The following is a 12961-nucleotide window of genomic DNA, read 5'->3' on the forward strand; positions in this document are numbered from 1 at the left end:
CATCCCACGACACTCCACCCCTTATCCCATATCGTGAATATACAATAAAAAACTTTCATTTCACTTACTCACACCTTTGACACTTACGCATTCCTCTCATCTTACTTGTTCAGACCTTTGACACTTACAGTTTCCTTCTGTCTCACATTCAGCAAACAATGACATTCATATATGAGCCTTATCCCACAATCAGGTCTCCCTGAGGTACACACCGTGTTGTTCCATCTTTCTGCATTATCCACCACGTATAACCTGGTCCTTGAGCAAAAACAATCCCACGGATGGGTTTGTCTGTACTCGAGGCAGGGTTGATCCATACTGTCTTTCCCAATAAACCTCTGACATGGGCCACTGGGGCTTTATCCCCATCTACTATATTAAGGAGCTCAGACTGAGCAGGACCCGCTCGGTTGGTGGAACCTCGAGTGTTAACTAACCAGGTAGCCTTCGCCAAATGCTGCTCCCAGTTTTTTAAAGACCCCCCACCCAATGCTTTTAAGGTGGTTTTTAACAATCCATTATACCTTTCCACTTTCCCTGCAGCTGGTGCATGATAGGGGATATGGTATACCCACTCGATGCCATGTTCCCTAGCCCAAGTATTAATAAGATTGTTTTTAAAATGAGTTCCATTATCCGACTCAATTCTCTCAGGAGTACCGTGCCTCCAAAGGACCTGCTTTTCAAGGCCCAAGATAGTGTTACGAGCTGTGGCATGAGACACAGGGTAGGTTTCCAACCATCCCGTGGTGGCTTCTACCATGGTTAGTACATAGCGCTTGCCTTGGCGGGTTTGAGGCAGCGTGATGTAATCAATCTGCCAGGCCTCCCCGTATTTGTACTTAGACCACCGCCCACCGTACCAGAGGGGCTTCAGCCGTTTAGCCTGCTTAATGGCAACGCACGTCTCACAGTCACGAATAACCTGAGAGATACTGTCCATGGTTAGATCCACCCCTCGGTCTCGTGCCCATTTATAGGTGGCATCTCTACCCTGGTGGCCTGAGGCATCATGGGCCCATCGTGCCAAGAATAACTCTCCCTTATGCTCCCAGTCGAGATCTATCTTCAATTCCCCTATCTTTGCAGCCTGATGTACTTGCTGGTTGTTTTGCTGCTCTTCATTAGCTCTACTTCTGGGGACATGGGCATCTACGTGCCGAACCTTCACAGGTAACTTCTCTAACCGAGTAGCGATATCTTTCCACTCTTCTGCAGCCCAAATTGGTTTTCCTCTGCGCTGCCAGTTCGCCTCTTTCCATCTCTTCAGCCATCCCCATAGAGCGTTGGCTACCATCCAAGAATCGGTATACAAATAGAGCCTTGGCCACTTCTCTCTCTCTGCAATACCTAGGGCCAGTTGAATAGCTTTGATTTCAGCAAATTGACTGGATTCACCTTCTCCTTCAGTAGCCTCCGCAACCCGTCGAGTGGGACTCCATACAGCTGCTTTCCACCTCCGTTTCATCCCTATGACGCGACAAGAACCATCGGTGAATAAAGCGTAACGTGTTTCTTCTGCTGGCAACTGATTGTATGGTGGAGCTTCCTCAACCCGGGTCACTGGCTCTTGTTCCTCATCCGCGACACTAAAGCTCTCACCTTCGGGCCAATTTGTAATTATTTCCAGGATCCCAGGGCGATTTAACTTCCCAATTCGAGCGCGCTGCGTAATGAGGGCAATCCACTTACTCCAAGTAGCATTGGTGGCATGGTGGGTAGAGGGAACCTTTCCTCTGAACATCCATCCCAGCACCGGTAGTCGGGGTGCCAGAAGAAGTTGTGCCTCTGTACCAATCACCTCCGAGGCGGCTTGGACTCCTTCATAGGCGGCCAAGATTTCTTTTTCTGTTGGGGTATAGTTATCTTCAGACCCCCTGTAGCTCCGACTCCAAAATCCCAATGGTCGGCCTCGGGTCTCGCCAGGCACCTTCTGCCAAAGGCTCCAGGACAGACCATGGCTCCCGGCCGCAGAGTAGAGTACGTTCTTCACATCTGGTCCCGTCCTAACTGGACCCAGGGCTACAGCATGAGCGATCTCCTGCTTGATTTGGACAAACGCTTGCTGCTGCTCAGGGCCCCAATGGAAGTCGTTCTTCTTGCGGGTAACCAGATAAAGGGGTCTCACAATCTGACTATACTCGGGGATGTGCATCCTCCAGAAACCTATAGCACCTAAGAAGGCTTGTGTTTCCTTCTTATCAGTTGGTGGGGACATAGCAGTGATTTTGTTAATAACATCCGCAGGAATCTGACGCCGTCCATCTTGCCACTTCACCCCCAAGAACTGAATTTCTCGGGCAGGTCCCTTGACTTTGCTCTTCTTAATGGCAAATCCAGCTTTCAGGAGAATATGAATGATCTTCTCTCCTTTCTCGAACACTTCCATTGCCGTGTTCCCCCAAACAATGATATCATCAATATATTGTAAATGTTCTGGAGCCTCACCCTCTTCTAGTGCAGCCTGGATCAGTCCATGACAGATGGTAGGACTGTGTTTCCACCCCTGGGGCAGTCGGTTCCAGGTATACTGCACTCCCCTCCATGTAAAAGCAAACTGAGGCCTGCATTCTGTTGCCAGAGGGATGGAGAAAAACGCGTTAGCAATATCGATGGTCGCGTACCACTTTGCTGCCTTGGACTCCAGCTCGTACTGCAGTTCCAGTATGTCCGGTACAGCCGCACTCAGTGGTGGAGTCACTTCATTCAAGGCACGATAGTCCACAGTCAATCTCCATTCTCCGTCAGATTTTCGCACGGGCCAGATAGGGCTGTTAAAGGGTGAGTGGGTTTTACTGACCACCCCTTGGCTCTCCAGCTCTCGAATCATCTTGTGGATGGGGATCACGGCATCTCGATTCGTCCGGTACTGCCTGCGGTGCACTGTCGAAGTGGCAATTGGTACTCGTTGCTCCTCTACCTTCAAGAGTCCTACTGCAGATGGGTTCTCTGATAGTCCAGATAAGGTATTCAATTGTTTAATACCCTCTATCTCCACTGCAGCTATTCCAAAAGCCCACCTGAATCCCTTAGGATCTTTGTAATAGCCATTCCGGAGGAAGTCTATGCCCAAAATACACGGAGCCTCTGGACCAGTCACAATCGGATGTTCCTGCCACTCCTTCCCAGTCAAGCTCACCTCAGCTTCCAACAAAGTCAACTGTTGTGATCCCCCCGTCACTCCAGCAATGGAAACAGGTTCTGTCCCCACGTATTCTGATGGCATTAAGGTACACTGTGATCCAGTGTCAACCAATGCTTCATAGTCTTGTGGCTCTGATGTGCCAGGCCATCTGATCCACACCTTCCAAAAAACCCGATTTTCCCGTGCCTCTTCCTGGCTAGAGGCAGGGCCCCTCTAAGCCAGATTGTCCTTTTTTCCTTGGGCGTATGCCTTAGAAGTTCCTTCAAGGGGATCGGACATGTCATCGTCATACTCAACATCTCGGCTGCGAGCAACCGGAGCTGCCCTCTTTTTGGTGATACTTCCTCTTCTCTTCAAATCACGCACCCGTTGTGCCAAAGCAGCAGTGGGTTCTCCATCCCATCTCCTCATGTCTTCTCCAGACTCACGCAGAAAGGCCCATAACTCAGCCCGTGGGGTGTGCCTTCTCTCGCCATCAAAGGAGCGCCAGCGTTGGATACCAGGGCCTCTAATTTGCACAGCCGAGATTTGAATAAGGTCCTCCTTAATCTCTTCCCGGAGTTTCTTATGATTCTTCTCTATTTTGTCCTCTAGTTTCCGCAGTTGTGTTTCCACTGCTGCAATTCTGGCATGAGTTGGTCCATGCACAGCATCTGCATACGCTCGAAGCTTCTTCGCCATATCAAGCACAGTCTCATATGTATCATCCCGCTTCATTATTGCCAGAGCAGAAGCGTATTCAGGTGGCCCAAGTCGCACAAGTTTCCTCCACATTACAGGTGTGCATGGTACCAGGTCCGGATTCCTAGTTGTTATATCATCTGAGAAAATGAGCTCTGCCACCGCCATTTCTCTCAGGCGTTGGATCCCCTGCTCTATGGTCTTCCACCCTGTCTGCTGCATATAGAGATCATCAGCACATAAGTATCTTTGTGCTACACTCTCCAGGACCCGTTCCCAGAGGCTGTGAGGGCTAGCCCTGCTCATCATACCTTGATCGATGACAGTATCCTGCGACAGGGATCCCAAATGCCTCGCTTCAGTACCATCCAAAATCGTAACCTCCCCTGCAGCATCCCAAAGGCGGACTAACCAACTGATTATAGATTCGTCAGGTTGTCGTCTGTAATCCTTTCTTAGGCCCCTGAGGTCCTTCAGAGAAAAGGAGTCAGTATTAGCTCCAGAATCTGTGCCCCTTGATGTGGCCTCTGATTTTGGTGAGGGTCCTTCTCCTGCATCATCATCATCATCCTCCACTTTTCGATCGGTCTTGTCTTTACACTTTCCACCTCTTGTATTAGCTGCGACAGCCATGGGCTGGGGCCTGTCGTCTGATTCAGCTGCTAGCCTGGAGCCTGGGATGTTAGCTGCAGCCTGGGTCACTGGGATAGTAACTAACTTATCTCCCTGTTCCCTTTCTACTATCTGCTGCTCCACAGTATCTAGCAGAGTACGGTAAACAAACGCTAAGGCCCAGCTCACTGCAGTAAGTCTTTCCTCCTTAGTATTACCATGGCACTTTTCCCTCAAATACTTTGCCACCTCGACTGGGTTCTGAATTTGATCAGATGGAAAGTCCCAGCCTATAGGATCAGCAAATTCCTTTAAAGTCTGGCCCATATCCTCCCATTTCCCACTCCAGTCAAGATTTTCCCTGCTTTGTTTTACTCCTGAATCAGGAGTCTCTCTAACCCCTCTAGAGATCTCGGCTTTCATTTTATATACACTCCAGACAGTATAGGAAAGGCTTAATAAGTTAAATGCCAGAAAGATGGTTTCTTTTAAACTCAGGGGAAATTCAACATTTCCTAATAGAGATGTCAACAATTTGGAGGAGAAGAAGGAAGACAAAAGCTGAGAAGCCCCTTCCCCTTCTTCTCCCCAAACAAACTGAGTACACAGCCATGACAGCAATCCATACATTCCTGAAACAAGGTTTTCCATAAACCTCCGACAAATCAGCACACATAAGACCAGCCCAATGACTATTCTGGTTAGTGCCCCCTGCTTACAGAAGCTACTTATTACGGACAACACCAGAGCTATTTTTGGGTAAGGAAATAACCCTAGGGACCACAAAGGTATTAAAGCTTCAAAAACCCCAAGGGACCAGAAATACCGGCAAACTTTCACCCCAAATGACATTATGAATTACCAATATGCCCACAAAACAACCAAGACCAAAATATTATTGTTATAGGTTTGTTTTCCACTGTCTTCGGCCTCCTTCGTTTCCCGGCCAATGCACCAAAAAGGATGTCCTGGTTCAGGACAAAATTAGGGGAAATCTCCAAAAGGGAGTTCCCCCCCCCTCCCCAAACACCGGGTTCGGGAAGGAATTCCTCGGAGGAGCAAAGTGGAAAACAAAACCTATTTATTGACAAATAACAAAAGAACACTCCCCAACACAAGAAAAGAAAAGAAAAACCAGTTCAGTGTTGTGGAGGGTGCCAAGCTTCTCTTGCAGGCTCCAGAGATCCCGCCGGACGTCGGACGTCCCAGGTCAGGTCCAGAGCCGGTCCAGTATCTTCAGGGGAGGGTAAGAAAGAGAGGACGAAAGAAAAGGGAAAAAAGAGGAAAAAAAAACAGCGCAGAAAGCAGCAAAGGGAAAAAGAAAGCAGCTATCAGCTAGGGCTAAGGCAGTAGCAAGCAAGCGAAGCAGCAAGCAGAAGCAAGCCGGCCAGCCAGCCAAGCAGCTCAAAGCCAGAAAAAGAAACCAAAAAAAAAAGGCAAAGTGCACCCAGTCCCCCCTCCCTCCTCCCTCCCCGCCCCGCCGCGGCAAGACGGCCGGGAGGGGGGGGGAGAGAGAGAGAGAGAGAGAGAGAGGAAAAAAAACACAGCTGCCAGACACAATACACGATATTGGGATAAAAGCGGTCATCCCACGACAACATGAGAAAACCTTTATTTTTTTTCCTAAAACTGAAGGACTCAAACACATACACAGGGTACCGAGAAAGGGGGTGGTATCTTCATTCTCAGAGATATCCAATATCCATGGTCCCATTGTTGACCTTGCTTGAGCAGTTGTTGAAGCAGATTGTCTCCAGAGGTGCCTTCCAACCTCTCAAGCACTGACTCTGACTCTGTTCCTGCCTCTTGCCCCGTTTGCTGCCAGCCCAGGAGCTGGCTGCAGGCTGCTCATAGCACCTGACCAGGAGGATGCTCTGCCAGGCCTGGGTGGAGGCTGGAATACTCCAAAGCAGGGCTCCTTTGGGATGAACCCCACAGTCTCTGACTCTTGTCATCGCCCCTCCAAGGACCCTCCTTCAGACTCGGAACTTTCATGTTTCTCCTCAGGCTGGCAACTTCTGAATTTTAAAAGTACCTTTTCTAACTCCCTAGTCACTTTTAAATCCTACTGCTGGCCATATTACTCCTTTATAAGCAGTTTGGTGCAAGCGCCTTCAGACAACTATCACCTGTTCATTAGCACCTTCTTTTAGCAGCGTTGCTCTCTAGGCCAGCTGCCACAGTTGGGCTGGGTGAGACCCCACAGACCAGCACAGAAGAAGATGAGTTTTCAGGCAGAGCACATGAGAAATTCATCTTCTCTGGATAAACCCATCACTTGTTCTCCTTCTCCACTCCTCAGAACTGCCCAGATCAAGGCAGCTTTCCCATGGCGCTGCCTGCAACCTGTCTGCCCTGGGGGAAGGGGCTGGACTCACCATCCTGGGCCTCCAGCAGTAATAAGGACAGTAGTGATAGGGCAGGATTGGAAAGTACCTGGCAGACCCCAGGCACCTCCTCACTACCACACTCAGAGCACAGGGATGCAGTGGGATCCCTGGCCAGCTCAGGCAAAGGCCATGGGGTGGCCCAAAAGAAATTGCACAGAGCCAGGCACATGGTGTAGCTGAGCCCCAGCTGGGCTGGAGCCAAGCCCGACCCCAAGGGCATCCAGCCCAAGCAGGGCTGGCAGGGGAGGACAGCAGGGGAGGGCCGTGTCCCAGCAGTGCATAAAAAGCCCCCGCAGGGCCAGGGAGCAGTGAGCCTGTGAGAAGAGCCCAGAGCAGCAGTGCCAGAGCTGTAGGAGAAGGGCCATGGAGCAGTACTTCTCAGCCACGCAGAAGATGGAGCAGGAGGTGATGTTCCCCAGCCTGCTGCGAGGGGTCTTCCCGCAGGAGGAGGGGGCAGCCCCGGCTGCCGAGAGCCGCACGGACCTGTACGAGCGCTACCAGCTCCTCAAGGCCATCAAGCCCATGGTGGAGAAAGGCCTGGCCTCTGTGGGTGACCAGAGCCCCAGCAGTGCCGACACAGACACAGACCCAGCCTTAGATGAGGGTGCAGAGAGCAATCTGGAAGAGCGCCTGTCCCATCATGTCAGTGGCTTGCAGCAAGTTCTGACAGACCTCACCAAAAATACCAAGGCCCTGACCCGGAGGTACAGCCAGATCCTGGAGCAGATCAACCTTGGTGAAGATCAGTCCAACTCTTGAGCCTACATTTCCTGTCTCTGAGGTAAGAGCCTGGGGACACGCAGGGCCAAGGAAGAGCTGGCTGAGGGGTAACATACTTTGTCCTCATGCCCCATCAGCTGTGTTGTGTTATAATGTTTGCAGCACACCCCCAAATCCCAGGAGTTCTGAGTCTGCAATTCATTGCTCAACAGAAACATCCTCCCGGATTCGTCTTTCTCAATTGCCATTGGTGCAAGCTGTGTCAGCAAACAAAGGCAACTCTGTGAGCTCCACACTGTCCCCAAGGCTCCCCAGTTTGCAGCACAGGCAATGTCTTTCTGCTGCTGGCCAGACACAAATGATCCCAGGGACAAAAGGGATGGGTGGTTGAAATACTGTGACTGGACTCCAGGAGCTGCCAGACACTGGTGCTCCAGTTATTTATCTTTTTTCTCTGACGGAAAATGCAACAGTCATTTTTAGAGAGGAGTTTGGCACTTTCAGGTTTCCAAATATCTAACTTTGGCACACCACCTGCCAACAGCTCAGACACTTCAGTCTTCCCCTAGCCTGAAAAGCAAAACCATTCTCCATGCTGGTGGGACTTTCATCCCCTGAGGCCCCTTGGGAGACATGCCCGTGATCCATCAGAGATGGGGCTCATGGCCAAGGTCATTGTAGTGAAACGGAGAGCATAGAAAAATGATAGCAACAACAGAGGGCATTAACAGGACTTTACCCTTATTTAGGGAGACACCCAGACAGGAATGAGGACATTCTGACCATGTGTGTTATCCCCACAGGGTCTGTTCTCCAAGTCCAGTGGCACTTCTCCCGACTCAAGTCCCACTGAGGAGCATCCTGTGTGTGAGCAGCACAGAGCTTGGCTGGCTGTCTGCCTGCTGGGTGCTGTCTGTACCATCTGACTTGTCCCGTGGCCGATCCTGCTTCATTTCACTCCTGTCCTGGGGGGATTTCTGTGGGGTAGAAATGAGTAGTTTGTGTTGTTGCTTTGTAGAAGGCATCTGTAACTTTGAACTGATGCTTTTTTCTGTGTGTGCCTAAACCCCTCCAAACCGTTCTCTTTGGAAATGTAAATAAAATGCAAAGCCTTGTGCAGATGTGTCTTGTGTTTCCTACCAGCTGTCACTTCTGTCGAACTACTGTCGCCCGGTACATGAGGGTGAAGGACCTTGGCCACCAAGGCCAGGCTTCAGTGCAGGGAGATGAGCTGGGTTTCTTTGGCAAGGCTTTGAGATGAATGTTCCCCCATCTCTCTGTCTCTCCCACCTTGCAAAACCTCAGTAATCCTGCCATCATTCTGTGCTTGGAGCTGAATCCCAACCTGCTCCCCAGCATCCTTCCTTCCCTCCCACAACATCCCCTTCTCTCCTGGATTCCCAGCACTGTGTCCTCTCCTGTGAACCTGTTGGAATCCTCACAAGCTCCAGCAAAACAGGTGAGGCAGTTCTGCTCCTCTTTGCTTGGTCATGACACACTCCAGAGCTGGGGACAGAGGAGGAGGTGGGGATGCTCAGCTGGGGAGGAAGGCAGGACCTTGCTCACTTTTGATCCCTGAGAACTGTGGGGAAACCAGGTACAAAGCCCTCACTGGGTGGGTGGGTGGGCAGGAGCTGCAAGCTCTTCACAGGCAGGTTGGAGCCTTCAGGACAGGTTGGGTCCCACCTCCAAGTGACTCATTCCCTCCCAGACACACCACCCTTGGGAAATCCTCTTGAGCTGAGCACTAGAGGAAAGTGCCCCCTTGCCTGTTCAGGACATTTTTAAAAAGCTCAGCTGTTGAAATAGTGCTGCTTTGGCTGAACAGTGGTTCTCCATCAACTTTCCACTTGATTACAAAACTGGAGATCTCTGGGCATCTGTGGTGAGAGGAGGATTGCCACCAAGCCCTGTGCTGCAGGCTCTGGTTGTGTTGTTTGTGTTGCTACAGGTGCTCTCTGAATCTGCCATATCACAAAAGCGAAATAATATCCTTCAGGCTGAAATCAGAGACTCATCAGCTCCAAAAGCCTCCATCTAAAATGAACAGATGTTCTGCAGATGGTAGGCCTGTTCCCTGCACTCACTTCCAGGCAGCTCCATGCCTTGCTCATGTACTCATGTTGACCCCTTTAGTGGGGTCCTGATTGCTTGGCAGCAAGTGAAGATCCACAGCACTGTAGAAGGAAGACAAGAGCAGGACCTTCCTGTCTTGCTTTTATTTTAGTGAAACTCTTGTTGCACAGAAAAGAAAAGAGAAAAATTGTGCTTTTTAACAGTGGAATGTACTGTGGCAGCTGAGATCTCAGACAGAAGCCTTCAGCGTGCATCTTGAGAAGGTGGGTGGAGCTGATAAATGGCTGGAAGGCACCAGTTAGGAATGCTGACAGTGTTTGCACAGCACATGGTGTTTGATTTAGGAGTGGTTCTTGAATTGCTGAGTCTCTTAAACAGAGGCTGACAATTCAATATATTAAAGAATAAATACTTGATAAATACTTTTATGGATAGTACTATTTTCCAAACTGATGCACAGTCACAGAATCACGGAGTGGTTTAGGCTGGAAGGGACCTTAAAGATCTCTCAGTTCCAAACCCCCCTGCCATGGGCAGGGATGTAACCTACTGGGTCGGTTTCATCAAGGCCCCATCCAACCTAACCTTGAACACTTCAAGGGGTGGGGCAGCCATAACTTGTCTGGGCAATCTATGCCAGTGCCTCATCACTCTCTGAGTAAATGTATGTATCAGCACAGAGATGTTCCAGCTCATGTTATATAAATATTTATACAATTTTCAAAAAGCACATATTTATTCCCCACAAAGTCACTGTCAAGTTATTTTTCTTTGGTAAAACCAAATTTCTAAGCACTAATGTGAAATACAAAGCTGTGTTTCGTGTCAGGTACAAACAGGCGACGTGCGTATTTGTGAGTGCAAAATGTGTGGACACCGACAGTGGGAGAGCTGTGAATTCTAATAATAATTGAGGAAGATAAAGCATGGAAAAAGGCCTTTGAACCTATCTTTTGTTTGCAATCAACCCTGGTTGATTTAGGAGCATTGGAATTAAAGCATTAAGGATGTTGCTTTTTTGCTTGTAGTTAATCCATAAAGAGCTCTGCAATAATAACCATTTGAAGTATAATTTTAGAATATTACTTGTATCCTTGAAACTATAGCTTTAGAATATATATAAAGGAAATATGCTTATCTCACACCCTATTGAAGCAAAGAAAAACAGCTTGAGAAAGGAAGATGAACACCACCTCAAGGATTTATAGTTTCAACCAAGGGAACCTGGACATCACTGTTATTAGATTTATAGTCTCTGCAATTAAAAGGTGGACCCGCATCTGGGGAGCTGGACTGCACCAGATGGGATTCGTCTTCCTTCTGTCGGAAACTGGACCACCACCATCTGGGAATACTCCTTTAAAAACACATCCTGAGAAAAAATAAATCGCAATAGTGTATAGAATTGTGATGTAATAATTTGGAATAAATATTGCTGATGAATAAAAAATTGGAAATAGAAACTGCTGAAAAAAACTGATGAGTACCCCAATAAATGCCTGTAATCCTCAACTGTCGGTGTGCAGTTGGAGGGAAAACATCCCCCACTGTACCCAGCACTGTATTGCTCATACTTTACCATATTAAATAATAAATTGATTGCTGCTTGAATATTGGCCTAGTCAAGCTTCTTATTCATAACACTAATATGATTATTTTTATTATTCATATTGTAGTTGCTCATCCAAGATCCAGGCACAGGCTAATTCTTTCATGCAAAAACAGGGAAAGGATGGTTCCTGCCTGAAAGAGCTTACAGGCTTGGAAATATCCCTTTTACATCAAATAAAAACTGTGGGCAGAGGAACCAGACCAGTATGTTCATCACACTGAAAGACAAGCCATGCTTGGTGTAGTGGTAGAAGAGAGTTGTGGACTCTCTGAGCTGGCAACTATTCCTTTTGCTAAAGTGGTAAGGATTTCTGTTGTGGAATTGAATGCCATTAGCCACCCTTGATTCTGATTTGGGGAAATGTCTCAGATGAGCAAGGTAAACTCATCTACTACCCTTCACCCTGCCTGAGTGAAAAGCTTGTGTGAGCAGAGAGGTGATGGTCTACCCATCTTTTCAGTTCTGCAGCTGCAGAAGGAAAGGTTACCACCTCCAGCACTGAAGACATGGTGGATGTGAACTCTGTCAGCTATATCCAGGATACTATCTGAAACATCTACATAAGTCAGCCCAAAGAATGGGATTTGCAGCCCTTAGAGGTCCGGGACACGCAGATCTTCCAGGTCTCCCTGTTTTCCAGTAAGCATTAATATTTTAAAATTTATTGCAAGTCACAAAACCTGGGGAGCCAAGCAGACCCCACTGGTGCATCCAGCACTACCAGTTCTGCTGGTCTGGTAAAGGGAAAACTCAAGCATTTCTATTCAAAGCAGCAGAGATATCTCAGACAGAGGTTATCATTGAGGATCCCTGAGGATGCTTAAGAGAACCAAAAGCAAAATGTAAGATGGGTTCAATGATAGGTTTACCCAAATGCACAAAGCATTCAAGAGTCTGGGCCCAGCTCTGATGGAGACTTTCATGAGGATAGGCTTCAAGGGAAGGGAATCAATCTAAATTCTAACTGGTTTCCCTCTGTGCTTCAAGCTCCTGCTCAGATCAATGCTATCTTCTGAGAGGATACAGATCCAGAAAAACCCCTGGGGTATTCAAAAACAACAAAGCTCGTGTCCATGAGCACAATGCAGACTTTTTCCTTATATACCATGCTGTCAATTTTCATAATTAACATCTCCCCCAGGAAGATTTTTAGGAAGCGTTGTATTTGTCTGAGCTTTTTCTTTTGGTTGCTGGCAAAGGGAAGCATCTTGAAACAAAAGAGAGTGAGGCAAGGTTGGTAGAGAGGATAACATCTTTTATTACACCAAGAGAAACTGGAAAAAAAAAATGGAAAAAAGACCCCAAGAAAGTTGAAGCAGAACCTGACAGACATGGGAATGCCTCGTGTGCCCGAAGACATGGATAGTTTCATCCATCTGTATCAGCTGATCTAATAAAAGATATTGTCTCTCATTACAAACATTAAGTTACATCTCTGGACAATCATGCTCATGGCAATTTTGCCACCAGAATGAAACAAAGACACAGAAGTGATGAGTGCCCTGAAGACAAATTTGGAAGCAACAGTGCACTTAGAATCACCTGGAATGAAATAAAGGAGACCCTGAAGGGCTGTGGTCTGGTTCTGGAGAGGTTATTTAGGCTAGCTCTGATGTAATACTCTGTGTTTAATAAATTAACACAGACAGAGAGTATCGTCATAGAATCACAGAGTGGTTTGGATTAGGGAAGGAAGCTCAAAGACTATCTAGTTCCAACCCCCCC

General features: G+C 48.1%; 2 protein-coding genes across 2 annotated transcripts; both read right to left on the reverse strand.

Annotated features, from left to right (window-relative positions):
• Window positions 1-6: 6 nt before the first annotated feature.
• LOC115948605 lies at window positions 7-3349 on the reverse strand. The gene has a single exon (XM_031062284.1). The coding sequence runs from the start codon at window positions 3224-3226 to the stop codon at window positions 179-181; it is 3048 nt and encodes a 1015-aa protein (XP_030918144.1). The 5' UTR covers window positions 3227-3349; the 3' UTR covers window positions 7-178.
• Window positions 3322-6202, reverse strand: LOC115948606. Its single transcript, XM_031062285.1, has 2 exons — window positions 6098-6202; window positions 3322-4297 (listed from the first exon to the last, which is right to left on the reverse strand). The coding sequence occupies exons 1-2, from the start codon at window positions 6119-6121 to the stop codon at window positions 3359-3361; spliced, it is 963 nt and encodes a 320-aa protein (XP_030918145.1). The 5' UTR covers window positions 6122-6202; the 3' UTR covers window positions 3322-3358.
• Window positions 6203-12961: the final 6759 nt, after the last annotated feature.

This window comes from Geospiza fortis, unplaced genomic scaffold, assembly GCF_000277835.1.
Source record: "Geospiza fortis unplaced genomic scaffold, GeoFor_1.0 scaffold286, whole genome shotgun sequence".
In the NCBI taxonomy this organism is placed as follows: domain Eukaryota; kingdom Metazoa; phylum Chordata; class Aves; order Passeriformes; family Thraupidae; genus Geospiza; species Geospiza fortis.

Coding starts and splice junctions, on each gene's coding strand:
- LOC115948606 (XM_031062285.1), bottom strand. CDS start 6,121: ATGAAGATACCACCCCCTTTCTCG. Junction 4,298..6,097: donor AGATACCACCCCCTTTCTCG/GTACCCTGTGTA, acceptor TTTTCTCTGAAG/GACCTCAGGGGCCTAAGAAA.
- LOC115948605 (XM_031062284.1), bottom strand. CDS start 3,226: ATGCCATCAGAATACGTGGGGACAGAACCTGTTTCCATTGCTGGAGTG.